This window comes from Silurus meridionalis, chromosome 3 (genome assembly GCF_014805685.1).
Source record: "Silurus meridionalis isolate SWU-2019-XX chromosome 3, ASM1480568v1, whole genome shotgun sequence".
Taxonomy (NCBI): Eukaryota; Metazoa; Chordata; class Actinopteri; order Siluriformes; family Siluridae; genus Silurus; species Silurus meridionalis.
The window spans coordinates 1,421,831-1,449,805 of NC_060886.1; the positions used below are offsets into that span (position 1 = coordinate 1,421,831).

Genomic DNA, 27,975 nt, shown 5'->3' on the forward strand with positions numbered 1-27,975 from the left:
GATACAGAACGACAGCACGAGCTTCATCACACTCTGCCTCCAACCCGACACTTGCACGGGATTGTGGGTAAACAGCTTGCGAGTCGGAACATACCATTCTTGTGATACACATTAAATAAAGGACAAGTGTGTGTGTGTGTGTGTGTGTGTGTGTGTGTGTGTGTGTGTGTGTGTGAGGCTTCTGATCCTCATGCAGTGGATTAAGTGAGGACACACACTTGGCACAGCAGTTAAAGCGATTAGACGTGTGTGTGTGTGTGTGTGTGTGTGTGTGTGTGTGTGTGTGTGTGTGTGTGTGTGTGTGAGAGAGAGAAATCTGCAGTGATGAGCTTAGCCAATTCAAACTCATTATACATGCAACTACTTACACAGCTGTCAGCCCTGTGTGTGTGTGTGTGTGTGTGTGTGTGTGTGTGTAATGGCAGCATTTTTTTAACTACAAATGCTCCTGAGATACTAGTGATCCTGACCCTATTCTGCTCTCTAGACCTGGATGCAGTTCTCCTCAGCTGGAGCTCCAAATGAAGATGTTCTCGACATGAACAGATTAAAGATCCATGAGGTTCCTGTGGAGGGTCAAACTCAAGAACCCTGAAGATGGATTTGGACTGTAATTAATGTAAATAGCTTGCTACAATGGCCTACAATCACCATGAAGAGTTTCGCGTTCAAGCGTCCATCAGTGATCAGTTGATGACCTCAAAAATGATGGAACTGTAATGAGGTGATGAGGATGAGGGTCTATTTTGAGTCTGGTTCATCTAAGGTTTCTTCCTCATGAAGTCTCAGGGAGTTTTTTCCTCACCATCAGCTGATTTTGGACAATGTGCACTTTTAAAAGTGCTCCACAAATAACATTAAAATGTGCATTTTGTGCCTTTATTCTGTGCGTTACAGTTTTCCTGGGGATTTGAATTGAAGACAAGTTGTGTGTTTTTTCTACAGCAAAGAAAACGCAAAAGATCTATGAAATAAACGATTCGTGAAAAAAAACTGTTTTAATCTGTTTCGGTCGAAAAGTACAGGATGTGTGGTGCTGTTTGTACAAATAGTTTTGAAAACGCGCATTTACTGGTTTTCAATTATTAAGGATGATTCGAGAAACGCTTCAAAGCAACTGAGAAAAACTGTGTTATCGTGGAAAAACTTTGAGCAAATTATGCATTAATTCATATATGTTTAAGATGAATTTTATGCTAATTGCATTAGATTATAATATACTTAGTTGTGTTAAAAGCACATCTGAGCACATTAGTGTAAGTGAATGTAATAAAATGCTAAACTTGAAGTATACAGTATATACAGTATACAGTTGAAGTATATTTCAAGCTTCACATTGTTGTTTAAAGGGACATATGAAGTATTTTACTATGTTCTTACACAAATTCAACATAAAAATTCTTTACGTAACAGTAAAATAAGTATATTTTCTGAAAACATACTAATTTTACTGTTACGTAAAGAATTTTTATGTTGAATTTGTGTAAGAACATAGTAAAATACTTCATATGTTAGAGATTATATTAGTTTCTGATGTAAATTTTGTTAATAAATATATTCTCAATTGTACTTTTAGCATATTACTGAAAAGTACAATTGAGAATATATTTATTAACAACATTTACATCTCTAACCTTTTTCTTTAGATGAAACCTGTTATCTGTACTTATTTTACATTTATGTAAATGTGCATATCAATTCAATTATAACTGTCAACACTAAAAGAAATTGAAAAAGACAAAAATATAAAAGGGTCATCTGGACCTGCTCTTCTTCTTCTACTTATAATTATTATTCCATGGCCATTAGTTTAAAACACATAATGTCATTAGCTACACTGTAAAATCATCATTTGTTTTGATTATATTTTTCTCATTACTTTAAAATGCTAAAAGTTTCAGGTTATCATTTTATTAGAAATGACTCACATAGACACAGTGATTTAATCCCCCAGGACTCTTAGGAATTTGTTCAGTAATTTATTTGCTGTAATTCATACTAAACCAATATCAAGTATATATATATATATATATATATATATATATATATATATATATATATATATATATATATAATATAATTTATTGCACTTTCAAACTACTGTTAGTAGTGAAATTATCATAGCTCATCGCTGTTTTTTATTTACAAGTTTACTTTTTCTTCAGTATTTTTTAAATCGGCACGTCGCCTTGCGCTGTTTTAAATAAACCGGCTGCGGCCGGTCCCTCTTCAATATGGCTCCGTTTATAATACATCAAAAATACATGTAGACAGATCACATTGATGCGTCCCGAGCTGCGTTTTTTTTTTCGTTTAGCTCCTCATTTAGCAAACTGGGGATGCATTCGTTTCATTTAAACGCTAATATTAACTGGTTCCACTTCAGGTGAGTGACAGTTATTGATTGGTGAACTAGTGTATAGGTTTGTTAGAGTTCTGGAGGCCACCGTATCCAAGACCTAGGAAATGACCTGCTCCGCCTCTAGCTGGCGCTGTTCCTGAATATACTTTATAAAAATATCTAAAAATGCAATACAGTACTTTTGAATGCACTTGAAGAAAAGCATAAATATACTATCCGAATTTCAAGTCCATTTCAAATACATACACAAGTTCTTCTTAATCATCTGGGAAACGCTATGAAATGAAGAGAATAGACTATTAGATTAATTTAATGCATATTCATGGACAAAAATTTATTACAATGTAAGTCAGTGATAAAGTTTAAGCCATCATTCAAGGTCTTACTGACCCTGATGGCCTTCCACGAACGTATTAAACTAAGTGTATAGCATGCTCGGTGCCGAACCCTAGAGCGCTGATGAAACATCTGTCCTAGTCTCTTTTTCATCAGCTGCAGTCCCTCAGCGCTCTGATTGGGTCACACCGGGGTCAGCGGTTCATGTCGGCTTTCACCATTTCCCCGTCGTCATCAGGTGTTGCTTTCCCTTCTCTTCTCTCCCCGGGCCATTCTCTGGATGTCATAAATAATATCTCCTGCGCTGTGATAACCCTCACGCCGCCACGGCTGTCAGGGAGTTTCACGCGCTCCTCCGATTTGTGCCGCGTCGCTGTCAAAACCTGACGTGGGAAATATTATGGGAGAATATGAGCTGTGTTTGGTGGAGGTAATATCAGACGTATTAGTGCTATTACTTTCCTTTCAGATCATTTCATCAGAGCACAAATAAAGCTCAGGGAATGTCAGCTGGACCAAACAGGAGCTGCGGAGGAGCGGAATTAAAGAAGCCGACGTCTGGTTATGGGTTAGAAATGACATCACGGCCTCAGACTTTTCGGCTGCGATTTGATGTCCTGATCCGAATCACACGCTCTGATTTGAGTCAGTGTTATTGTTGTAGCAGGTTTAACACCAAGCAGCTTTCTACAAATACATACGTTCTGAATACATTTCTCCCTAATAAACTCCCTGAGATGATATGTTTAGGAAACCTTGTGAGGAACCAGACTCTCAAGGAAATCCATAATCATCTGGGTGAATCCTGGAGGCCTGAATACAGAGTATAATAGATATACTTGATATTATAATAGAGTAGTGCAGAGAGTATAGTTGTGTATACAGTAGTATAGTAGAGAGTAGTATAGAGAGTATAGAAGAAAGTAGTGTAGAGCAGAGTTTCCCATTAACCGGTTCATGGACCGGTACCAGGCCATGAAGATACCGAGCAACACAGAAAGAAATTAAAAAGTTTTCCTGTTTTATTACTATTATTATTATTATTAACTTTATTTATTCTAAAAAAAACATTTCTATCTGTGCTAAATTGCCACACATGTTTCAGCATTATGGTGAGGTTTAATTTCATTATATACTGTATGTAGTTCAATTAATAATGAAGTCATGTAATGTGTATAATTGTAATAAAACCTACACGTTATCGCTCATGACGTTATCGCTCATAACTTTATTGCTTATGAAGTTATTGCTCGTGACGTTATCGCTCCCCCAGAGCACTGGGAACACAGAGCTCCTGCCCTGGTCCGTGTTTTAATTGCTGGTGTAGAGCAGTGTAAAGTATTTTAAATCGATTGTATAGTGGTGTATTTATATTAGGGGTGTAACGGTACACAACATTCACGGGTCGGTACGTACTTCAGGTTTTAGGTCATGGTTCAGCAGAATTTCGGTCCAGTTAGAGCGGGGAGAGAAATGCAAAACATAAAATTGCTTGTCGTTTTTTATTAACGCAGTTTTTTATAATCAACGTTTGTGAAGAGTTTACATTAAAAACAATTTAAAAAAGAAAATGCCTGCTTGTTGAAATAATATATTAAATAATACAATTGTATAGAATTTGATTAAAATAAATTAAAATCGAATAAATCAAATCAATGCAATACACTTTATTATATGGATTAAATAAAACAATCGAATAAATTGACACAAATTTAATTGATTTAATAAAATATACAAAATTATATGAAATAGTTTGTTTGAGTAACACAGATGTGTATATTTCTGTGTGTGTGTGTGTGTGTGTGTGTGTGTGTGTATTTTACATTTAATATTTAATTTTCTAAAGATATGATCTACTTCACTGTTCTACTCATTTCTTTAACATTTCTTACACTTTAACAAATATATATAAATAACTGTCAGGATTTTCTCCTTTTAATAGAAATTGATGAAGCTGGACATAAAACGCTAAAGAATTAGCAGATGACAGGAAGTGGCAGCGATTTAACGCATGTACGGATCGAGTAGCTACAAGCGGCACCGAGACGAAAGCGCGAGGCAGAGACTAAACAAACTTGCAGGATTGTAACTATGTACCTGTACGTGTACGTTTCACTCCTAATTTATACTTCAACTTATTTAAATATTTAAAGAGACATTGAAGAAAGTAAAAATGTGGTGTAAAGCAAATATTTCAATTTTACAAGTAAATGAAGTTTGATACAGTAAAATGAAGGATAAGCTGCACACTGCTACTCTTCCATCCGATCCTCAAATATTCAGTCGAGTTTATTTCTATGGCGCTTTTCACAACAGACACAAAGCAGCTTCACAGAATTTAAGAGTTAAGGTGAATGATGTGTATTTATAAGAAACATTTGCTTAAGTACAAGATTTTAGGGAAACTCCACCCACTTTTATGTGACGCTCAGGTAACTTCTGAACAGTTCTGTCTGGGGACTGAACACTGATTTATGCTTGAAATCCCAACCTATTACATCATAATCACTATAAGGCTCTGGGTTCCTGATCAGAAGGTCCGAGGTTCAAGCCTCTGTATCACCAAGCTGCCTCTCTTGGGCCCTTGAGAAAGGCCCTTAACTCTTTGTGCTCCGGGGGCGCTGTATCAGGGCTGAGCTGACGCTCTGACCCCAGCTTCCTAACATCACCGGGACATGTGAAGAAAGATTTTCCTGACCCCGGAGGAGATTCCCGTCTGGGCTGCATGTGCACTATCATGCTGGACTGAATGGGAATGGCTTATCACAAGCCTTTAGCGTGTAATCAAAAACACAGCTGTGTATCAGCGTAGCGTCGCCAAAACCTCCGTTAGCTTTTACATCAGAACAAAGCACAAGACAGCGAGGAAGCTGCAGGAGGCAGAGTGTGGGAGAGAAACACTGTGTGTACGACTCGTACTGATAAACTGCACGCCTCAGACCACTGTACAGCCATATCACTATCATACACCATACCCTTCTCCCAGTGTGTGTGTGTGTGTGTGTGTGTGTGTGTGTGTGTGTGTGTGTGTGTGATCTGAGAGAGGATGTATGTAAATGTGTGTTCTTGAGAAAGAGTGTGTATATGAGTGTGTGTTTGTGTGTGTGTGAGAGAGTTTGTAGGAATGTATATGTGTGTGTGTGTGTGTGTGTGTGTGTGTGTGTGTGTGTGTGTGTGTGTAAGAGAGAGATCAGAGAGAGAATGTATGTAAATGTGTTTTCATGAGAAAGAGTGTGTATATATGAGTGTGTGTGTGTGTAAGAGAGAGAATGTATGTGAATGTGTTTTTCTGAGAGTGTATATATATATATATATATGTGTGTGTGTGTGTGTGTGTGTGTGTGTGTGTGTGTGTGTGTGTGTGTGTGTGTGTATGTGTGTGTGTGTGTGTGTGTGTGTGTGTGTAGGAACAGTATTGTACTTTTTATGTCACTTTGTTTTAATATTTATTACTTAATTATTAATTTAGACAGACAGACAGACAGACAGACAGACAGACAGACAGACAGACAGACAGACAGACAGACAGACAAACAGACAGACAGACAGACAGACAGACAGACAGACAGACAGATAGATAGATAGATAGATAGATAGATAGATAGATAGATATTTACTATTATCTAACATTTAATTGCTCATAGATCGACTCTGATTTGTTAATAATTTGACTGTATCTTGATTTCCACACTGATGCTCCCACCACCCTGCTTTACATGTGGATGATCTTCTCAATATAATCAAGTGTGTGTGTGGCAGCTGTATGTTTTTTCTCCTCTCAGGGAAACATGGCTGCTGTGATGTCAGTGAAGCCAAAGGGCAGGAGTTTTACCAGGTTTTTACCTCATTATAACAGAATGACAAACATTATGACAAAGAACATTTCAGAAATTTGATATGTTTTAATTGTAATAATAAGAATTTATGGAGATTCTTGTGCTTTTGTGGTATTTAATCACTTATTCGAGGCAGGATCTTGGTAAAGGTTCAGAAGTGTGAGGAGAATCATTATGCACACTGATGTATCTCTGGAGATCCAGCTGACCGTCTAAATAAGAGAATTTCTAGCCCTCAAGGAGGTTTTGACTTGTCATCGTGGTGCAGCTTGTTTTCACACCTGCGAGCCGGAGTGGAGATGAAAATGAAACAGAAATGGCCCGAGATTCGGACCTAGAGGCGTCGAGGAGCTGAAATGAGATCCTGAGCTTTGGGCTGATTGATCTCCTGGAGAGGTGAGCGAGAGACCTGACGACTGCTTTGAAGTAAAGTTTGGCACAAAGTCCACGATGTCACATTTTATCAGAACCTTCTTTGATTTCAGGGGGCTGTGGTGCACACTGCGGGCATTTCTGGGTTTTGAAAACATCAGGGGCTAATGGGTGGTGGGGGTGAGGGACTGAATGGGGTGGGGGGGGGGTTATTCTCAAGGGAACATGATTTGAGAGCTCAATTTTTAAATAGCTTATAAGTAAGACAAAATAATTTTAAGTAATTTTTATTTTAAACCCCTTAAAAATATCCTGTTTATAAAAAGGAGATAAAATTATGCCCATCCCTTCCTCTATTCCTCTCTTTATGTTAGTACCAATGCATGTCCTATTCTTTCTTCCTTTCTACACTCCCTTCTCTCTTCTCTCACTTTGTCCAGCCTCTTGTGCCTTGTCTCCTCCATGCTCTGGATAACTTTTCTATCCTTCTGTAGGATTCTTTGTAGGATGTTTATCTTTCTGTCTTTTCCTATTTCTTTGGTGGTGGAATTATTAGAGTGTCTCTGAGACTCGACTTGTGCAAAACATGGACAGTTATCATGTCTATAGTGCAAATGCGTGGCATTTCGTTTATGGAGCGTGAATACCACTTTACTAAAGCAAACTCCAAACCTCTACACTACAACCGCAACTGTGCACCAACATCGTCTGGAGCAGTTCAGAATCAATATTTGTCTAATAACATGACAAAAACATAAAAATATAAATAAAACACAACCTACTCACCAGAGATGCAGAATAATAATGTGCAGCGCCCCTCAGAGGCTGTAATCCAGTGGTACCGCTGAGACCAAATCAATTTCTCTTCCTCTGTAGGCATAAAAAAGTCTAACTCTGATGTATTAATGTGTGCAGAGCTACACACGTGTTTTACCAGTCCAACTTGGCTTTTGTTGAGACTGTGGTAAAAAGTCCAGCAGTACTGAGTGTGAAGGCTCTGGGCAGATTAGATTCACATGGCAGCACATAGAGGCTGAAATCTGATTGGACAAAAAATCTAACATCCACATACACGTACTGGAAGCAGTGCAGCCGAGAGAAACGCTACGACATGAAGAGAAGAAACTGTTGGGAATAAATTAATACAATTTCATGGAACAAATATTACAATTTAGGTTGTAAATGTAAGTCAGCGCTTCTGATAGTGTTTGGGCCAGCAGAGAAGACTTTGCTGACCCTCACCACCCAACACTGATATCAGTTATATATAGTTAAGTTATATATATATAACCAACAGCAAGTTTCAGATTATCTCAACAAACCGGGGGAATCCAAAGCTTAAATCCGACTTGCTTAAAAAGTGATGTAATGTCTAGATAAATTCACTAAGGTACCATAGGGGCTGCAGAGGTGCGTCCAAATTTTGTGGAATTTCAGAACTAGTGGGGGGTCTTAGAACGTAACCCCTGTGAGTTGTGGGGGGCCACTGTATTTATATATATTTATTTCTACTCTACTTTATTCTACTCTACTTTTAACTACTCTGCTCTGCTCTATTCTATTCTATTCTATTCTATTCTATTCTATTCTATTCTATTCTATTCTATTCTATTCTATTCTGCTCCATTCTATTCTATTCTATACTATTCTATTCTATTCTATTCTATTCATTCTGTTCTGTTCTATTCTGCTCCATTCTATTCTATCTATTCTATTCTATTCTGTCTATTCTATTCTATCTCTATTCTATTCTCTATTCTATTCTATTCTATCTATTCTATTCTATTCTATCTGTTCTATTCTATTCTGTTCTATTCTATTCTGTTCTATTCTATCTGTTCTATTCTATTCTGTTCTGTTCTATTCTGTTCTATTCTGTTCTATTCTATTCTGTTCTGTTCTATCTATTCTATTCTGTTCTGTTCTGTTCTATTCTATTCTGTTCTGTTCTGTTCTATTCTGTTCTGCTCCATTCTATTCTGTTCTATCTGTTCTATTCTATTCTGTTCTGTTCTGTTCTGTTCTATTCTGTTCTATCTGTTCTGTTCTGTTCTAAACTATTCTGTTCTGCTCCATTCTGTTCTGTTCTATTCTGTTCTGTTCTGTTCTATTCTGTTCTGTTCTATTCTGTTCTGTTCTGTTCTATTCTATTCTATTCTGTTCTATTCTGTTCTGTTCTGTTCTGTTCTATTCTGTTCTGTTCTGTTCTGTTCTGTTCTATTCTATTCTGTTCTATTCTCTGTTCTGTTCTGTTCTGTTCTGTTCTGTTCCATTCTATTCTGTTCTGTTCTATTCTATTCTGTTCTGTTCTGTTCTGTTCTGGTTCTGTTCTGTTCTGTTCTGTTCTGTTCTGTTCTGTTCTGTCTATTCTGTTCTGTTCTGTTCTGTTCTATTCTGTTCTGTTCTGTTCTGTTCTATGTTCTGTTCTGTTCTATTCTGTTCTATTCTGTTCTATTCTATCTATTCTATCTATTCTGTTCTATTCTATTCTATACTATTCTGTTCTGTTCTATTCTGTTCTGCTCCATTCTATTCTGTTCTGTTCTGTTCTATGCTATTCTATTCTGTATTCTGTTCTGTTCTATGCTGTTCTGTTCTGTTCTATTCTATTCTATTCTGTTCTGTTCTGTTCTGTTCTATTCTGTTCTGTTCTGTTCTGTTCTGTTCTATTCTGTTCTATCTGTTCTATTCTGTTCTATTCTGTTCTGTTCTGTTCTGTTCTGTTCTGTTCTGTTCTGTTCTATTCTGTTCTCTGTTCTGTTCTGTTCTATTCTGTTCTGTTCTGTTCTGTTCTGTTCTGTTCTTCTGTTCTATTCTGTTCTGTTCTGTTCTGGTTCTGTTCTGTTCTGTTCTGTTCTGTTCTGTTCTGTTCTGTACTGTTCTGTTCTGTTCTGTTCTGTTCTGTTCTATTCTGTTCTGTTCTGTTCTGTTATTCTGTTCTGTTATATTCTGTTCTGTTCTAAACTATTCTGTTCTGCTCCATTCTGTTCTGTTCTGTTCTGTATTCTATTCTATTCTATTCTGTTCTGTTCTGTTCTGTTCTGTTCTGCTATTCTGTTCTGTTCTGTCTATTCTGTTCTATTCTGTTCTGTTCTGTTCTGTTCTGTTCTGTACTGTTCTGTTCTATTCTGTTCTGTCTATTCTGTTCTGTTCTATACTGTTCTGTTCTGTTCTCTATTCTGTTCTGTCCATTCTGTTCTGTTCTGTTCTGTTCTGTTCTGTTCTGTTCTGTTCTCATTCTATTCTGTTCTCATTCTGTTCTATTCTGTTCTGTTCTGTTCTGTTCTGTTCTGTTCTGTTCTGTTCTGTTCTGTTCTGTTCTCTATTCTGTTCTGTTCTGTTCTGTTCTGTTCTGTTCTGTTCTGTTCTGTTCTATTCTGTTCTGTTCTGTTCTAAACTATTCTGTTCTGTCCATTCTATTCTGTTCTGTTCTATTCTATTCTGTTCTGTTCTGTTCTGTTCTGTTCTGTCCATTCTGTTCTGTTCTATACTATTCTGTTCTGTTCTGTTCTGTACTATTCTGTTCTGTTCTCTGTTCTGTTCTGTTCTGTTCTGTTCTATTCTGTTCTGTTCTGTCTGTTCTGTTCTGTTCTGTTCTATTCTGTTCTATACTGTTCTGTTATATTCTGTTCTGTTCTAAACTATTCTGTTCTGCTCCATTCTGTTCTGTTCTGTTCTGTATTCTATTCTGTTCTGTTCTATTCTATTCTATTCTGTTCTGTTCTGTTCTATTCTGTTCTGCTCCATTCTGTTCTGTTCTATTCTGTTCTGTTCTGTTCTGTTCTGTTCTGTTCTATTCTGTTCTGTTCTGTTCTGTTCTGCTCCATTCTATTCTGTTCTTCTGTTCTGTTCTGTTCTATTCTGTTCTATCTGTTCTATTCTGTTCATTCTATTCTATCTATTCTATTCTGTTCTGTTCTATTCTATTCTGTTCTGTTCTGTTCATTCTGTTCTGTTCTATTCTGTCCATTCTGTTCTGTTCTGTTCTATTCTGTTCTGTTCTGTTCTGTTCTATTCTCTGTTCTGTTCTGTTCATTCTGTTCTATTCTATTCTGTTCTATTCTGTTCTATTCTATCTCTATTCTATTCTGTTCATTCTGTTCTGTTCTATTCTATCTCTGTTCTGTTCTGTTCTGTTCATTCTATTCTATCTGTTCTATTCTATTCTGTTCTGTTCTGTTCTCTATTCTGTTCTATTCTGTTCTGTTCTTCTATTCTGTTCTATTCTATTCTATTCTGTTCTGTTCTGTTCTGCACTGTTCTGTTCTGTTCTTCTATTCTGTTCTGTTCATTCTATTCTGTTCTGTTCTGTTCTATACTATTCTGTTCTATTCTGTTCTGTTCTGTTCTGTTCTATTCTGTTCTATTCTATTCTGTTCTACACTATTCTATTCTATTCTATTCTATTCTATTCTATACTATTCTATACTATTCTATTCTATTCTACACTATTCTATTCTATTCTATTCTATTCTATTCTATTCTATTCTACACTATTCTATTCTATTCTATTCTGTGTAATTTACTATACCACACTTTTCGACTCTTATTGATATCTGTTTTCATGATTGTAAATTATAAAATGTACATGATATTGGGGGAAAAAAACTAAAATCCTAAGAGTGAACGTCTAGTAAATGTGTTTCGAGTGCGCATGCGCCGGTTTCCTCCAGCTCCCTCGTCACTGCGCATGCTCCGCACTTCTCCGCTTCCCTCTCAGTGTGTTTGGGATGATAGCAGCTAACCTGCTAACTGTCTGAGTAACGGATCTAAAGACGCGGATTTCCCGCACGGAAAGTTGTGACAGCTCGGGGAGTTTTCGGACGTGTGTGCGCTGAGATGGTGGGCCAGGTGAAGAAAGGTCAGCCGCCCTCCTGTAGATGTTTCTTTCACGCTAATAGTTTAAGGATGTGGTGTTAGCCTAGCCTAGCCTAGCCTAGCCTAGCTAACTACTTAGCTTGTTTAGGTACTGCTAGTTACTCTATTTCTTACTTATTTAAAGTCATTTATTTACATTAAAATCCTGTTATTTTACATTTATATCATTAATTTATAACAAGGAAGTGCTTTTTTAGACCTGATCATTTTAACCATCTAAACTGCATATATATAATTATTTATTTTCTTTTTAATTATGAGGGTCAAATCTTTTTATTTTATTATTTGTTATTATAAGATTTTCTTGGTTTGTGTATGGAAATAAAAATCCACTTATTACTTAATGAACTCATTCCATGTAAATTCTGATTAAATTGAGTTGTGAAATAAATAATTAAACTAATTAAAATATTAAATCTGTATAATTGCATAATTTTTGCATTAGAATATGAAAGAAAAAAGAATATTGCATGTGATTGTGTATAATAGGGTTCTCTTGTCAGGGTTCATTGGACAGAACGAGGTTCCGATTGTTTATGGAATCAATTTTAATCAAATTATATATTTAACAAAAAAATTATATTTTTGATTTCATGCTGTTTTCCAGTTTTGATTGTACTGTAAAATAACAACAACAACAACAACAACAACAACAGCAGCAGGCCAGAGGAAGATTTTCTCTGGTGTTTGTTGTTAATGCAGTAGGGACGGGTAGGGACATGTAGGGGCGGGTGGGGACATGTAGGGACGGGTAGAGAGGTGTAGGGACATGTAGGGACGGGTAGAGAGGTGTAGGGACGGGTAGGGACATGTAGGGACAGGGACAGGGACAGGAGTGTGCTGCTAATACTCAGAAACACACTTTATCTCCTGATGTTTCTCTTTCATGTGCTTGTCTTCTGAATGGGACCTTAGACTTTAAGAATCAGGTTTAATAATTAATATATATACAAATTAAACAGTATCAGTCTTATCATCTGAATTTGTTATATCATGTCTGTACTTCTCCTGCACTGGAAGCTCAAAGTCAAATTTCTTGTATGTGTGAACATGGATTATACTTGGTAATAAAGTGATGTCTGATGGCACATTTAGGCCACAGATTAGAGTTAATATATTATTAAATATTTTTACAAACACGTATATTCAAACATTTACAGACACGAGATACTCCCGACTCAAAGCCCCCGAGATACTACTGACTCGAATACCCAAAATAATACTTACTCGAGATTCCCACGCCTCAAATCCCCCAAGATAATACTGACTCGAATCCCCAAAATACTACTGACTCAAGCACCCCATCCCCCAAGATACTCCCGACTCGAGTCCCCCGAGATACTCTCGACTCGAGTCCCCCGAGATACTCCCGACTCTAACTCTCGACTCTAACTTGAACCTCATGGTGTGTTTGTTTTGTCTTTGTGTGCACTTCCAGGCTGGGATAAAGGTCGAATTCCAGGGCTCATCCTGTAATCCTGGTCCTCATTAGCATGAGAGAAAAGCGTTTTCATCAACTCAGGGTGAGTCTTTACCTTAAATCAACATACACCACATAAACATGGAGCTGCCAGATGATGGCTGCTGGACTAGAAGGGGTGTTAATGCTCCTTCATGCCATGTGACTGTCCTGTCACATCACGGTTAAACAAAACAGGGCGGAGCTATGACTTCAAACGACTTAATTTAAATATGCATATGTATTTTGTATTATGTTTGTATCCTCATTCGTTTGAAACTTACCTGCACTGATGTTAGGCCTGTGTTGGACCATGTGTTGGACCTGCGTTAGTCCCTGCGTTAGTCCCTGCGTTAGTCCCTGCGTTAGTCAGTACGGGAAACGAATCCTGATAATTGCACTGATCGGAGTCTTGTGTTGTTAATAAATGTTTAATCAGTTGTCTGCATTCCGTCTCAGCAACTATTAGATTGTATGAGATGAAGGGAAAAAGTAAAATCGGCCTTAGCTTCCTCGATTTGTGAATATCGTATCAGCCAGAGCAAAGCCCATATCAGTCCACCTGTAGTTAGAAGCAGAAAAAAAACGAGGGAGCGTAAGGATTTGAGGGAGTTTGATAAATCGTGACGTCTAGACGTCTGGGTGAGAGCATCTCCAAAACTGCAGCTGGTATCATCTTGCGACTCGAGCCCTGTTCTGACTCGATAAAGAAACCGTTGCTGGGATAATGCTAAGGTTTCCACCGTGACATTATCTAGAGGATGTGCAGGAACGAGAGGGGCTCACTAAACCCTGACTTTGCTCCCTCTGTCCACGTAAAAGGTCAAGTGGTGAGTTTCCGGTGGCCGTCGGACTTCGTGTCCAGACAGAGGAAGGTCAAATGTCACGTGTCCTTACTCCTCCTCCTCCTCCTCCTCCCCCTCCCTCTCAGGGAGAGATGAGCAGCGGTCCAGTGGCCGAGAGCTGGTGCTACACGCAAGTATGTTCCATTACACACAGCACTCACCATGTCACACTGTAGTCATAGATCACTATATATTAGATTAGATATTAGATTCAGGTGTCCCAATACTTTTGAACACACAGTGTATAACAGCCACAGAAAAGTGATTTATTAAGTGCCTTTGTGGTGATAGTTATTATTTTTTTCTTTACTGCAGGTAAAAGTAGTGAAATTCTCCTACATGTGGACCATTAACAACTTCAGCTTCTGCCGAGAGGAGATGGGTGAAGTACTGAAAAGCTCCACCTTCTCTTCAGGGCCCACTGACAAGATGAAATGGTGAGACTATTTATATAGAAGTAATAATCCAGGTGTAGGTGTGAGGTGTTACAGGATGTTGGTGCACGATGTGGAGGTCACACCCTGCTCACCTCCAGCACTGAGGAGTTCAAGCTGTCATTGATGTTTGCAGAGCAAAACTGCCCCGTTTTCATTACGCATTTCATAAACACCTCGTTACATCTACAATACTGCTGCTCCGAATCGCACCCAGAGATAAAGTAGTGCCAGAGGATTCACATGCAGCTGTAGCGTGTCTCTAATAATGAAGCTGTTGGAGTGAACTTCTGGTGCTGGTTTTCTCCTACGGTTCATCTACAATGTTCACCTTGTGTCTCAAACCGTTTATCAAAATCCACCACATGCAGAAATCCTCCATGGAGCTCAGGAAGGTAATTAGGAAACATCTACAATCGCTGCCTCACTCTGTGTATGGAACTGGGACTGGACTGAATTTCCAGCCAATCACAAGCCACTATTCACACCTGATCTTCCAGCCAATCACAAGCCACTATTCACACCTGATCCTCCAGCCAATCACAAGCCACTATTCACACCTGAACTTCCAGCCAATCACAAGCCACTATTCACACCTGAACTTCCAGCCAATCACAATCCACTATTCACACCTGAACTTCCAGCCAATCACAAGCCACTATTCACACCTGATCCTCCAGCCAATCACAAGCCACTATTCACACCTGAACTTCCAGCCAATCACAAGCCACTATTCACACCTGATCCTCCAGCCAATCACAAGCCACTATTCACACCTGAACTTCCAGCCAATCACAAGCCACTATTCACCTGATCCTCCAGCCAATCACAAGCCACTATTCACACCTGAACTTCCAGCCAATCACAAGCCACTATTCACACCTGATCCTCCAGCCAATCACAAGCCACTATTCACACCTGAACTTCCAGCCAATCACAAGCCACTATTCATACCTGAACTTCCAGCCAATCACAAGCCACTATTCACACCTGATCTTCCAGCCAATCACAAGCCACTATTCACACCTGATCTTCCAGCCAATCACAATCCACTATTTAAATTTGCCATGGGATAAAGTGACTTGCAGTTTATGTTATCTCATAATTTATTCTCTTAAGTTCCTCATATTCAGAGTTGGGTTATGCATGCCCTTGAATGAACTGGTTTAAAAAGTTGTGCGCACACGTGTGTGTTTGTGTGTGTGTGTGTTTATATGTTCCAGGTGCCTCAGAGTAAACCCAAAAGGTCTGGATGATGAAAGCAAAGACTACCTGTCACTGTATCTTCTCCTGGTTAGCTGTCCAAAAAGTGAAGTGCGTGCAAAGTTTAAGTTTTCTTTACTCAACGCTAAGCGAGAGGAGACTAAAGCTATGGGTACGAACTTCTCCTGCAAGAAACCACCACGTTTCTCTTATCCCTCGTCCTGATTATATATCCACACGTTTCACTCCACTCGTTTAGTCTGCGTATTTACACGATGTATTATTCAATTGTTCCTCACCAGAACCAATGTTTCTGCTCTCCAGCAGGTGCTGTAACCTGTACAGGAAAGCAATATTTCTGTTCTAATTCCTGCATATGTTTATTAATGTGTTGAGTTTGTAATTAGTGTGTTAATGCAGGGATGAGACGCTGCTGTAGGCTGCAGTCTGTGTGAACGTCTAAAACTTATCATTTAGCTGGAAAAGGCTTCCAAATAGTCCTGATGTGAATCAGTATGTAAGACTCAGGTTGACCAAAGTGCTGAACAAGAAATAAGACATAAAAAAGCAGCTTTAATAGCAGTGTTTATGATCTTTGTGCTTTGTAAAAGACATTTAATCTAAAGGGTCTCGTTAAAATGTAAATGATTTTTTTTCCTCTTTACAGAAAGCCAAAGAGCCTATCGATTCGTCCAGGGCAAAGACTGGGGCTTCAAGAAGTTTATCCGAAGAGATTTTCTTCTCGATGAAACAAACGGCCTTCTTCCAGATGACAAGCTCACCCTGTTCTGTGAGGTACAGTGCTGAAACCTCTTCATATGGTGTTCTGTGTGCTGTCTGTGTTACCCATAATGCACTTAAAGCAACCTTCATCTTGTGTGATTTTTTTTATTTTTATTTGAGTATCTGTGGGGATTGAGTATCTGTGGGGTTTGAGTCTGGAGTATCTGTGGGGTTTGAGTCTGGAGGGTTTGAGTCTGGAGTATCTGTGGGTTTTGAGTATGGAGTATCTGTGGGGTTTGAGTCTGAGTATCTGTGGGTTTTGAGTATGGAGTATCTGTGGGGTTTGAGTATGGAGTATCTGTGTGGTTTGAGTCTGGAGTATCTGTGGGGTTTGAGTCTGGAGGGTTTGAGTCTGGAGTATCTGTGGGTTTTGAGTATGGAGTATCTGTGGGGTTTGAGTCTGGAGTATCTGTGGGGTTTGAGTCTGGAGGGTTTGAGTCTGGAGTATCTGTGGGTTTTGAGTATGGAGTATCTGTGGGGTTTGAGTCTGGAGTATCTGTGGGTTTTGAGTATGGAGTATCTGTGGGGTTTGAGTCTGGAGTATCTGTGGGGTTTGAGTCTGGAGTATCTGTGGGGTTTGAGTCTGGAGGGTTTGAGTCTGGAGTATCTGTGGGTTTTGAGTATGGAGTATCTGTGGGGTTTGAGTCTGGAGTATCTGTGGGGTTTGAGTCTGGAGGGTTTGAGTCTGGAGTATCTGTGGGTTTTGAGTATGGAGTATCTGTGGGTTTGAGTCTGGAGTATCTGGGGATTGAGTATCTGTGGGTTTTGAGTATGGAGTATCTGTGGGGATTGAGTCTGGAGTATCTGTGGGTTTTGAGTATGGAGTATCTGTGGGGTTTGAGTATGGAGTATCTGTGGGTTTTGAGTATGGAGTATCTGTGGGGTTTGAGTATGGAGTATCTGTGGGGTTTGAGTCAGGAGTATCTCTAAGGTTTGAGTCTGGAGTATCTGTGGGGATTGAGTATCTGTGGGTTTGAGTCTGGAGTATCTGTGGGTTTGAGTCTGGAGTATCTGTGGGTTTTAAGTCTGGAGTATCTGTGGGTTTGAGTCTGGAGTATCTGTGGGTTTGAGTCTGGAGTATCTGTGGGTTTGAGTCTGGAGTATCTGTGGGTTTGAGTCTGGAGTATCTGTGGGTTTGAGTCTGGGTATCTGTGGGTTTGAGTCTGGAGTATCTGTGGGGATTGAGTATCTGTGGGTTTGAGTCTGGAGTATCTGTGGGTTTGAGTCTGGAGTATCTGTGGGTTTTGAGTCTGGAGTATCTGTGGGTTTTGAGTCTGGAGTATCTGTGGGTTTTGAGTCTGGAGTATCTGTGGGTTTTGAGTCTGGAGTATCTGTGGGTTTTGAGTCTGGAGTATCTGGAGTATCTGTGGGTTTTGAGTCTGAGTATCTGTGGGTTTGAGTCTGGAGTATCTGTGGGTTTTAAGTCTGGAGTATCTGTGGGTTTGAGTCTGGAGTATCTGTGGGGATTGAGTATCTTTGGGTTTTGAGTCTGGAGTATCTGTGGGGATTGAGTATCTGTGGGTTTGAGTCTGGAGTATCTGTGGGGATTAAGTATCTGTGGGGATTGAGTATCTGTGGGTTTTGAGTATGGAGTATCTGTGGGTTTGAGTCTGGAGTATCTGTGGGTTTTGAGTCTGGAGTATCTGTGGGTTTTGAGTCTGGAGTATCTGTGGGGATTGAGTATCTGTGGGTTTTGAGTCTGGAGTATCTGTGGGTTTTGAGTCTGGAGTATCTGTGGGGATTGAGTATCTGTGGGTTTTGAGTCTGGAGTATCTGTGGGGATTGAGTATCTGTGGGTTTTGAGTCTGGAGTATCTGTGGGGATTGAGTATCTGTGGGTTTTGAGTCTGGAGTATCTATGAAAATGTGGTCTTTATGGTTTGAAATGGAAGACTTTGAGTTGCCTGCTTTAGACCTCTGACCCCAACCGCACTAAACAGTCCAGGCCTTCTCACTTCAGCTCACCTGTATCAGTACCTGAATTTACTAAAGCCCTTCTGGCTGAATGATCAGAAATCCCCACAAGGACTCTCCACAATTTAGTGGAACATCTTCCCAGAAGAATGGAGCCTCTTCTAGCAGCAATCTGGGGACTTAATGTGGAATGTGATGTTCAAAAACACATGGAAATCATATGGACAGGACACAAACTCGTGTCTCATTTCTTACACAAGTTGTGAAGTTCAGAGAGAATCTCTGGCCGTAGCTGAAGTTCGCCATCATCCATAATATCAGTACCTTCTTAATAAAACAGTTTGCTACATACTAACTTCCTACCAATCTACTTAAAAATAACAAGCTCTGTGTCTATTCTATGTCTTTTTGAGCGACGGCTGAATTTCCGAGTAAACGTTCAGGTGTCAGTGGGCGTCGTATACGTTCTTGTTCTTCTTACTGAGTGACTGGCGTCCGCCCACTTTCTAGCAACGCTATCGAGGAGAGAAGGAAAAAAGACGAGCAGTGCATTCTGCAGATAATTAAGAGGGTATTGTCTGAGAGAGAGAGAGAGAGAGAGAGAGAGACTGACTGCAAGTCCCAGAGAGATCTACAACAAGTTTTAACGTTTGCTGGGAAATTGGCAATTTAATAAAGCAAATTAGGTGCAGATTGCAGATCGGCTGTTTCCCACCATTAATTGGCGCTCTCTAGACGAGGAAGAGAGAAACACCGCGCTCTCTGTGCTTCCTGCGTTATGGTTCAGGTGCAATAAGCTGAATATCATCATAATTATCTGTACAAATAAATACGACTGTAAATCTAATAACTCGTTAATTCCCAAACCGGGGACCAGGCAGAAGAGACGCAACAAATTACTAGGTTTCCGACATTTATAAGCAATAAATAAAGATATAAAAAGATTGTTTTCTAGTATATGGACACAACCTTAACGTTACCTCGTTCCCAGATTGCTTTCCTTGTCCCTACTTATGCTCTCTATGGACGTCTGGACGTACAGGACGTCTCTGGGTGCAGCATGAATTTTCCCCTTTACTTGAACCAGGAGACACAAACGTGTTCCAGCATGACGATGCCCCTGTGCAAAAGGCCAGCTCCATGAAGATCTGCTTTCCAAGGGTTGGCGTGGACGATTTCCTGCTATAGAGCTCCAACACTATTGAGATGAATGTGAATGCTGACTGCACTCCAAACCTCCTCACATTCTCACCTACACCTATACCTGACTTTACTAACACCCCTGTGGCTAAATTAATCTCCACAAATCTCCACAAGCACACTCCAACATCTAGTGGAAGAGTGGTGGTTATTAGACGTGTAAATTTGGAGTGGAATGGGAAGGTCACAAAAAAAAAAGCTCATTGCAAACTTTGGGTCCACAAACATGTTCATAAAGTGTACAACCACTACAGTATTAATTTGGGCCTCAACCACTGGACAAAATGTTACATGGCAGAAGAGCGTAACAAGGAAACGGTATGAACTTGAGTAAACGAGATGTTCAGTTTTCAGCACCAATTTCAACTCTCTGTAGATTATAGTGAGTGTGAATAGTGGATTGTGATTGGCTGGAAGGAGTTCAGGTGTGAATACTGGATTGTGATTGGCTGAAAGGAGTTCAGGTGTGAATAGTGGATTGTGATTGGCTGGAAGAAGTTCAGGTGTGAATAGAGGATTGTGATTGGCAGGAAGAAGTTCAGGTGTGAATAGTGGATTGTGATTGGCTGGAAGAAGTTCAGGTGTGAATAGTGGATTGTGATTGGCTGGAAGAAGTTCAGGTGTGAATACTGGATTGTGATTGGCTGGAAGGAGTTCAGGTGTGAATAGTGGGTTGTGATTGGCAGGAAGAAGTTCAGGTGTGAATAGTGGATTGTGATAGGCTGGAAGAAGTTCAGGTGTGAATACTGGATTGTGATTGGCTGGAAGGAGTTCAGGTGTGAATAGTGGGTTGTGATTGGCTGGAAGAAGTTCAGGTGTGAATAGTGGATTGTGATTGGCTGGAAGAAGTTCAGGTGTGAATACTGGATTGTGATTGGCTGGAAGGAGTTCAGGTGTGAATAGTGGGTTGTGATTGGCTGGAAGGAGTTCAGGTGTGAACACTGGATTGTGATTGGCTGGAATGAGTTCAGGTGTGAACACTGGATTGTGATTGGCTGGAATGAGTTGAGGTGTGAATAGTGGATTGTGATTGGCTGGAAGGAGTTCAGGTGTGAATAGTGGATTGTGATTGGCTGGAAGGAGTTCAGGTGTGAATAGTGGATTGTGATTGGCCAGAAGTTGTTCAGATGTGAGTTCAGAGCGTTGGTAGTTTGCGTTTGTCAGTTGAATCTAAACAAATGCACCAATTATAAACCCCTGTAACCATAGCAACATCCGGTTCCAGTGCTGTCCAGAGTGAGGCAGTGATTGTAGATGTTTCTTAATGACCTTCCTGAGCTCCATGGAGGATTTCTGCATGTGGTAGAACTTTATATAGTGTTTACAGAGATTTTCATAAACGGCTCGAGACACAAGGTGAACTTGTAGATGAACCAGAGAAGAAAAAGGTTTAAATGAGAACCAGAATGAAAAGCAGCACCAGAAGTTCACTCCAACAGCTTCAGTATAAGTAGCGGTGTAGCACGGCTGCATGCCAGTCTTCTGGCACTACTTTATCTGTGGGTGTGATTCGGAGCAGCAGAATTTCGAGGTGTTGAATCACTGGCTGTCTGCCCAGTCGAGCTCTAATGGTTTGTATCTTTATAAATGATTAATGAAAATGTCGCCTGCGGTGTTTGAATGTGTGCTGTTGTGTTATTTTAGTGAATGTGTGCTGTTGTGTTATTTTAGTGAATGTGTGCTGTTGTGTTATTTTAGTGAATGTGTGCTGTTGTGTTATTTTAGTGAATGTGTGCTGTTGTGTTATTTTAGTGAATGTGTGCCACTCGTTTGTGTTTGAGTTCCACTTCTGATCTGCTCTTTGTGATTCTCCCCCCTGATCCAGGTGAGTGTAGTGCAGGACTCTGTAAATATCTCAGGTCAGTCGAACACAAACATGCTGAAAGTTCCTGAGTGCCAACTCTCAGATGATCTGGGGAATCTGTGGGAGTGTTCACGCTTCACTGACTGCACACTGTGTGTGGGGGGGCAGGAGTTCCAGGCCCACAAATCCATTCTCGCAGGTAAAGACTTACAGACATACTCAAGTTAGTCTGCAGCAGGAAGCAGGGCTTTAATGTTTTAGATCTCAGGCACTTCGTTCCATCACATCTCCAGGCTTATTTCAGATGGTTTCATCTTCCAGATTGGTTTTGTGTTAGTCCATGGGCAGTTTTGAGTATGAGTTTCTGGGCCGATCACTCTCTTAAGATCTTGGGTTGTTCATCAGGTCACATGTAGCTTGGTCTCGTGTGACTTCAGAAGGGTTGGTCCACCATTTTTTTGGATAATTCGATCCTAAAGATCCTGGTTTCAATTGTCCCCAGAGCTCAGGGTGATCACAACATCTCAGGTGGAAAGATTTACACTGAATTTGTCCTTAAAAATTTATGGTGGATCGGTTCTCCAAGATCTCGGGTGGATCGGTTCTCCAAGATCTCGGGTGGATCGGTTCTCCAAGATCTCGGGTGGATCAGTTTGGTATTGTACTTTTAAGATTAAGACTATTTGCAGATGAATTAGTTCCAAGAGATTTAATGGATTGGTGGATTGGTCCTTCAAAATCTCAAACATTCTGCTGCCTCGGTATCTTGGGCACGTCAGGCTCATTAGAGTCCAAGACTTTGGGCTGATTGGACCTTTAAGATCTCTGGTGGTTTGGTCCATCAGTTTAGTCTTTGAGTATCGTGTATGTTTCAGATGTTTCGGTTTCCCAGAGCTCCTTAAACAGTTAAAGTAAACATCAGATACAAAAATACTGAATGATACAAAAAAGTTACAAAAATAAAGCAGGGCAGGAGGAATAAAGGAACGAAAGCAGAGATTCTGAATCGAACTCTAATTAATAAAAGGAGGAGTGATCTGAAGCTCTTTTCTCCCTGCTGCTATCAGACTTTAGAATCAGAGTTTTTTTTATATTTGCACATTTTTCTTGCTGCTGTAACATGAAAATCTCCCCACGCGGGACGAATGAAGGTTTATATGATCTTTTTTTGACCAATGGACTTCTTGCTTTCTCGACAGCGAGATCTCCGGTTTTTAACGCCATGTTTGAGCACGAGATGGAGGAGAGCAAGAAGGTACGCCGCGTCTCCCTGAGATTACCAGACGCTCGCGGCCGCCGTTTTATCTCCTCTCGTTTTCTCTCATTTAGAACCGGGTGGACATCAGGGACATCGAGCCGGACGTGTTTAAAGAAATGATGGGGTTTATATACACGGGGAAAGCGCCGAATCTGGAGAAAATGGCCGACAGTTTGTTGGCAGCGGCTGATAAAGTAAGCGGAAAAGTCTTGTAATGAAGATTCCAAGTGTTTATTATTATTTATTCTGTATGTAGTTACTGGACCTGTGACACTCATTCTTCAGATGATGATGATTCTTCATTTTAGATTTATAAATCAAAATAAAACCAAAAAGATCAAAGGAAATGTTCCGGTTGTGCATAAAAATTTCTCTTTTTTCCCCCAGAATAAAGTTATGCTTTTCTAAAATTCATATTTTATAAAATATAAATCATATTTATATACTCAAATCTTCTGTAATATTTTGTAGTAAAAAGGAGCGAATAGTATTGTTTTTTTTTTATTTACTAAAAATTTTTTTTTACATTCAATTTCATTTAAATTAACCTGCATGATATTAATAATTTTTTATTATTGATGCATAGTTTTGTTTATTTTTTTCCAAAAATTTAAAAAGTATTAAAGATGAATAGAATCACATTATTTAAAAAAAAAAAAGAAAACATTTTAAATCAGCGCATTTTGATCAAAACGTTCAGACAATAAATAAAAAAAATGACGTGTGAAAGTGTGCATCTCACGTTTTCATCCATGTCCACGTCATTGAACTTCTTGCATCTACGTTGGGCAGAAATTCATCTGTGTTTGGATGAAAAGTCTCGACAGGTCTGTAAATTGCGTGTGTTCGTGTGTGTGTGTGTGTGTGTGTGTGTGTGTGTGTGCGTGCAGTACGCTCTGGAGCGTTTAAAGGTGATGTGTGAGGAGTCCCTGTGCAGCAGCCTGTGCGTGGAGAACGTCGCCGACACGCTCATCCTTGCCGACCTGCACAGCGCCGAGCAGCTCAAAGCTCAAGCCATCGATTTTATCAACAGGCAAGTGCAGCTTCGAGAGAAAACGCCTGCACTCGATGATAAATCACTGCTGCCTTCACTGTTCACACACACACACACACACACACACACACACACACACACACACACACACACACACACACACAGTGTTAGCCAGCTCTGTTTCTTTACCTTCTTATCTTCTCTGTAGGTGCAGCGTCCTCAGACAGCTGGGCTGCAAGGATGGAAAATACTCGAATAGCAAGTATGTAATTAGCCCTGTGTGTGTGTGTGTGTGTGTGTGTGTGTGTGTGTGTGTGTGTCAGAGATGGAGGAAGAGTGAGATGGAGAGAGAAACAAAGAAGGAGACAAAGAGACAGATGAACTTGAGACAGAGAGAGATGTACAGAAAGGGGAACGTGAAACGGAGAAAATGAGAGACAGAGAGAGAGAGAGAAAGTGAGAAATTGAGAAAGAGGAAGACAAAATTAATGATTAAAAGTGAGACCGAGAAAGAGACATTGAAAGTGAGACAGACAGAGTGAAAGTGAGAGAGAAAGAGGGAGATGTTGGGAGAGATATAGAGACAGACGTTGAAAGTGACACATAGAGAGAGACAGAAAGTGAAAGTGAGACGTTGAGAGATATATAGACATTGAAAGTGAGACAGAGAGGGACAGATAGTAAGTGAAAGTGAGATGAGAGATATAGCGAGAGACGGACAGTGAAAGTGAGACGAGAAATATAGTGAGATATAGACAGTGAAAGTGAGATGTTAAGAGATATATAAAGAAACCGTGAAAGTGAAACTTTAAGAGATATATAAAGAGAGAGACCATGAAAGTGAGACGTTGCGTGATACAGAGAGACATACAGTAAAAGTAAGACATTGAGAGATATAGAGACACAGACAGAGTGAAAGTGAGATGTTAAGAGAAATAGAAAGAGACCGTGAAAGTGAGATGTTGAGTGATAGAGACAAGACAGTGAAAGTGAGATATAGAGAGACCAAGAAAGTAAGGCGATGAGAGATATAGAGACATACAGTGAAAGTAAGACATTGAGAGACATAGAGAGAGACAGGGTGAAAGTGAGATGTTAAGAGAAATAGAGAGACTGTGAAAGTGAGATGTTGAGTGATAGAGACAAGACAGTGAAAGTGAGATATAGAGAGACCAAGAAAGTAAGACGATGAGAGATATAGAGAGACATACAGTGAAAGTAAGACATTGAGAGACATAGAGTGAGAGACAGGGTGAAAGTGAGATGTTAAGAGAAATAGAGAGACTGTGAAAGTGAGATGTTGAGTGATACAGAGACAGTGAAAGTGAGATGTTGAGAGAGAGACAGACAGACAGACAGACAGAGAGAAAGTTAGTGAATGTGAGACACACAGAAGATTAATAAGGTGCTGTTATCAGCAGCAGCACACTGCATTAGGATTCATTGTTTGGAGGTTTTAGCTGCTAAACCCTCCTCAGTCTCGGCTGGTTCTCCCTGTGTCTCACAGTTTATGGTGTTAATAGAGTTTCAGAAACAGTGTAGGAAGAGTAAAAACACCCACATTACGCCGTCAGCTTTATTTCTCCTCCCTCCGGTCGGGTCGTAACGCTCACGTTATTACTCATTCATCTGCGCTCACTCTCCAGAATCAACACTCGGATCTCCCTCTGTTTTTACTCCTCCAGCGTGTCTGCAGAATGAAATGATACTAAATCCTTTCTTTTTTTTTAAACTGGGACCAATCAGGTGTCCCAATACTTTTGGGCATATAGTGTGTGGGGTTGAGTGGTAGATTAAAGCACTCCATTGTGTGTGTGTGTGTGTGTGTGTGTGTGTGTGTGTGTGTGTGTGTGTGTGTGTGTGTGTGTGTGTGTGTGTGTGTGTGTGTGTGTCTGAGTGATTAATTCTGCGATGTCTGTGCTCTTTGTGTCTCAGCCACGCTGCAGATATAATGGAGACTTCGGGCTGGAAGGCAATGATCCAGTCTCATCCTCACTTAGTGGCCGAGGCTTTCCGAGCTCTCGCCTCGGCTCAGTGCCCTCCGTTCGGCCTGCCCAGGAAGAGGCTCAAGCAGTCCTGATCTCTCTCTCCCTCTCTCTCTTTATCTCTCCCTCTATCTCTTTCAGCTTGGGGGAGGAACGAAGACGCCGAGGAACAACATAAACTCGTTCACCGAGACATCGCTCTCAGCCTTCTCATTATTCCTTTCTTTTTCCCCCCATCATCCTCTCTCTCTCTTTCTCTCTCTCTCTCGCTTGCTCGCTCCGTCTGTCATTCCCCTTTTGGTCTCATTTTCGTTTCTTCTCCTCCATCTTATCAGTCTCGTTTTCATTTTTGTCCTTCCCACTTTTTCTGCCTCTCTTCCTCCTCCCCTCCTTCTTCTCGTATCTCTCAATCGTTCATCTGTCCCTGTCATTCCTCGCTCTCTTTCTCATGCCCGCGCATACACTTTCTTTTCGCTATTATTCTATTCTCCTTTCTTTTCTTTCATCCAGAATCACTTTCTTCTGACTCTCTCTCTCTCTCTCTCTCTCTCTCAATAGTTTAACTTTTGTTCTTTCCTTCTTTCTCTCGCATGACACCTTTTCCTTTCTTCTCTCATCCTTTCTCTCTCTCGCACATGCAGATGCACATTCCTTCCTACTTTTTTATGTGAACACATATTCTCTCTCTCTCTCTCTCTCTCTCTCTCTCTCTCTCTCTCTCTCTTCTCTCTCTCTGTCCTGCTGTGTGTCTCTTTGGCACTTGGTCTAAATCCAGAGACAGTAACGTGTGTGTGAAATTCCTTCTCCTCCTTTTCGGCGAGAGGAAACGAGTGTAACAGCAGCCTTTCTCATACAATATGTTCAGTTTCTGAGCTTTCTTTCTTTCTTCTCCTGCCCTGTATGTTCTCTCTCTCTTTCTCTCTTCTGGGACATCATCTCTCTCACCCACTGTCTATCACTTTTATATATATATATATATATATATATATAGTGTGTGTGTGTGTGAATGAGTGATGGACTGGATGGACTTTTTTGTTCTTTCGTCTCTGATGGGCGTAAAACAGATCCGTCCCAGAACTCGTCCCAAAGGGACCGGAGCGTTCCTCCTCCTTTTCCTGTTCCTCTTCCTCCTCATCTTTTGCACTAGTTCCCTTCGCCCAGCCGTGGGTTTCGATACGACGTAAAAAGGTTCGTTTAAAGGAAAAAAGTTCCGGCGTTCTAGAAAAGTTCGGCCCCGTGTTCATGAATAGACATGAGTGAAACCGATCATGCCCCATATTGATGGCACTATTTCTATGTAAAGGACTTACTTGACTTATATTTGAAAGAGAAATACTTTAGTGTGCGTGTGTTTTGCGTAAAAAAAAAAAAGAGGTATCGCTCGCTTGTTTCTACACTCGCGTTACTCAGACGTTACACTGTGAGAGAAACGAGGGCTAAAAGTCGTCCACTTTTTCTCAAATCCATATAAAATACGCACACCGCTCCAAATCTCCAGGTTCGGTTCATCCGGCGAGTCTTAAAACACGCGTTCCACAACAGAGCATTAATCTGTACCCCAACACACAGTGTCACGTTTTCCAGAAATAATGCAAGGAAACGTGAGTCGTGAGAGAAGTTCTGGCACCATTTTTCACACTAAGCACAAAAACACAAATCCACACCCCAGATATGCCTCGGATAGGTAGCGGATTTATTGTTGCTTGTGGGCGTGGCCTGTTCAGCATTGTTACGATGTTCAGATTGCAAAATTAGTAGTTATTATATAAACACACCCTAAAGCAGGGGTCACCAACCTTTTAGAAACGGAGAGCTACTTCTTGGGTACTGATTAATTTGAAGGGCTGCCAGTTTGATACACACAGTTTCCAGTTTGATCTGAAATAACTGCTCAATTTATCTTTTATTATGTTATTATAAATAATGAATGATATTCATCTATGAAAAGACACAGATCATGTTAATGATTTCTCACAATTATCAACAATGATTTAACAAAGTAGGAAACAGATATTTTTAGAAAATGTTGAGAGACAGAGTGAAAGTGAGATGAGAGAAATAGAGACAGTGAAAGTGAGACCATGTTGGTGACCCCTGCCCTAAACTATTCATTGTTTTCCCACACGTCAGTTGACATGCTTAGCTTTGGTGCTTCTAGCTACTCCGAAAAACGTACCTGCTAGCTACCTTCACTCGTCAGAGGCACCGGCGTTCACAAAAGCGTATCGTTGTTAGCAGAAATGCGACGTTCTGCATACATGGAGTCAAATCTCTGATCATTCTTCATCGTTTACTGAAGAACCATAGTTTTCG

The 27,975-nt window shown here is 40.2% G+C and overlaps 1 protein-coding gene across 1 annotated transcript; it reads left to right on the top strand.

Moving 5' to 3' along the window:
* The first annotated feature begins 11,600 nt into the window (after positions 1-11,600).
* Positions 11,601-27,563, top strand: spopla (speckle type BTB/POZ protein like a). Its single transcript, XM_046845131.1, has 12 exons — positions 11,601-11,767; positions 13,223-13,307; positions 14,066-14,222; positions 14,404-14,525; positions 15,746-15,897; positions 16,393-16,520; positions 21,447-21,624; positions 22,625-22,680; positions 22,755-22,877; positions 23,574-23,716; positions 23,886-23,939; positions 25,613-27,563. Exons 3-12 carry the CDS (start codon positions 14,124-14,126, stop codon positions 25,755-25,757), a joined length of 1,200 nt encoding a protein of 399 aa, XP_046701087.1. The 5' UTR covers positions 11,601-11,767; positions 13,223-13,307; positions 14,066-14,123; the 3' UTR covers positions 25,758-27,563.
* Positions 27,564-27,975: the final 412 nt, after the last annotated feature.

Bases quoted from the DNA above. Each gene is read 5' to 3' on its own strand.
- spopla (XM_046845131.1), top strand. From the start codon at position 14,124: ATGTCACGTGTCCTTACTCCTCCTCCTCCTCCTCCTCCCCCTCCCTCT. The intron at 15,898-16,392 runs GTACGAACTTCT...TCCTCTTTACAG, and splicing joins AGAGGAGACTAAAGCTATGG to AAAGCCAAAGAGCCTATCGA. The intron at 23,717-23,885 runs GCAAGTGCAGCT...TCTTCTCTGTAG, and splicing joins GCCATCGATTTTATCAACAG to GTGCAGCGTCCTCAGACAGC.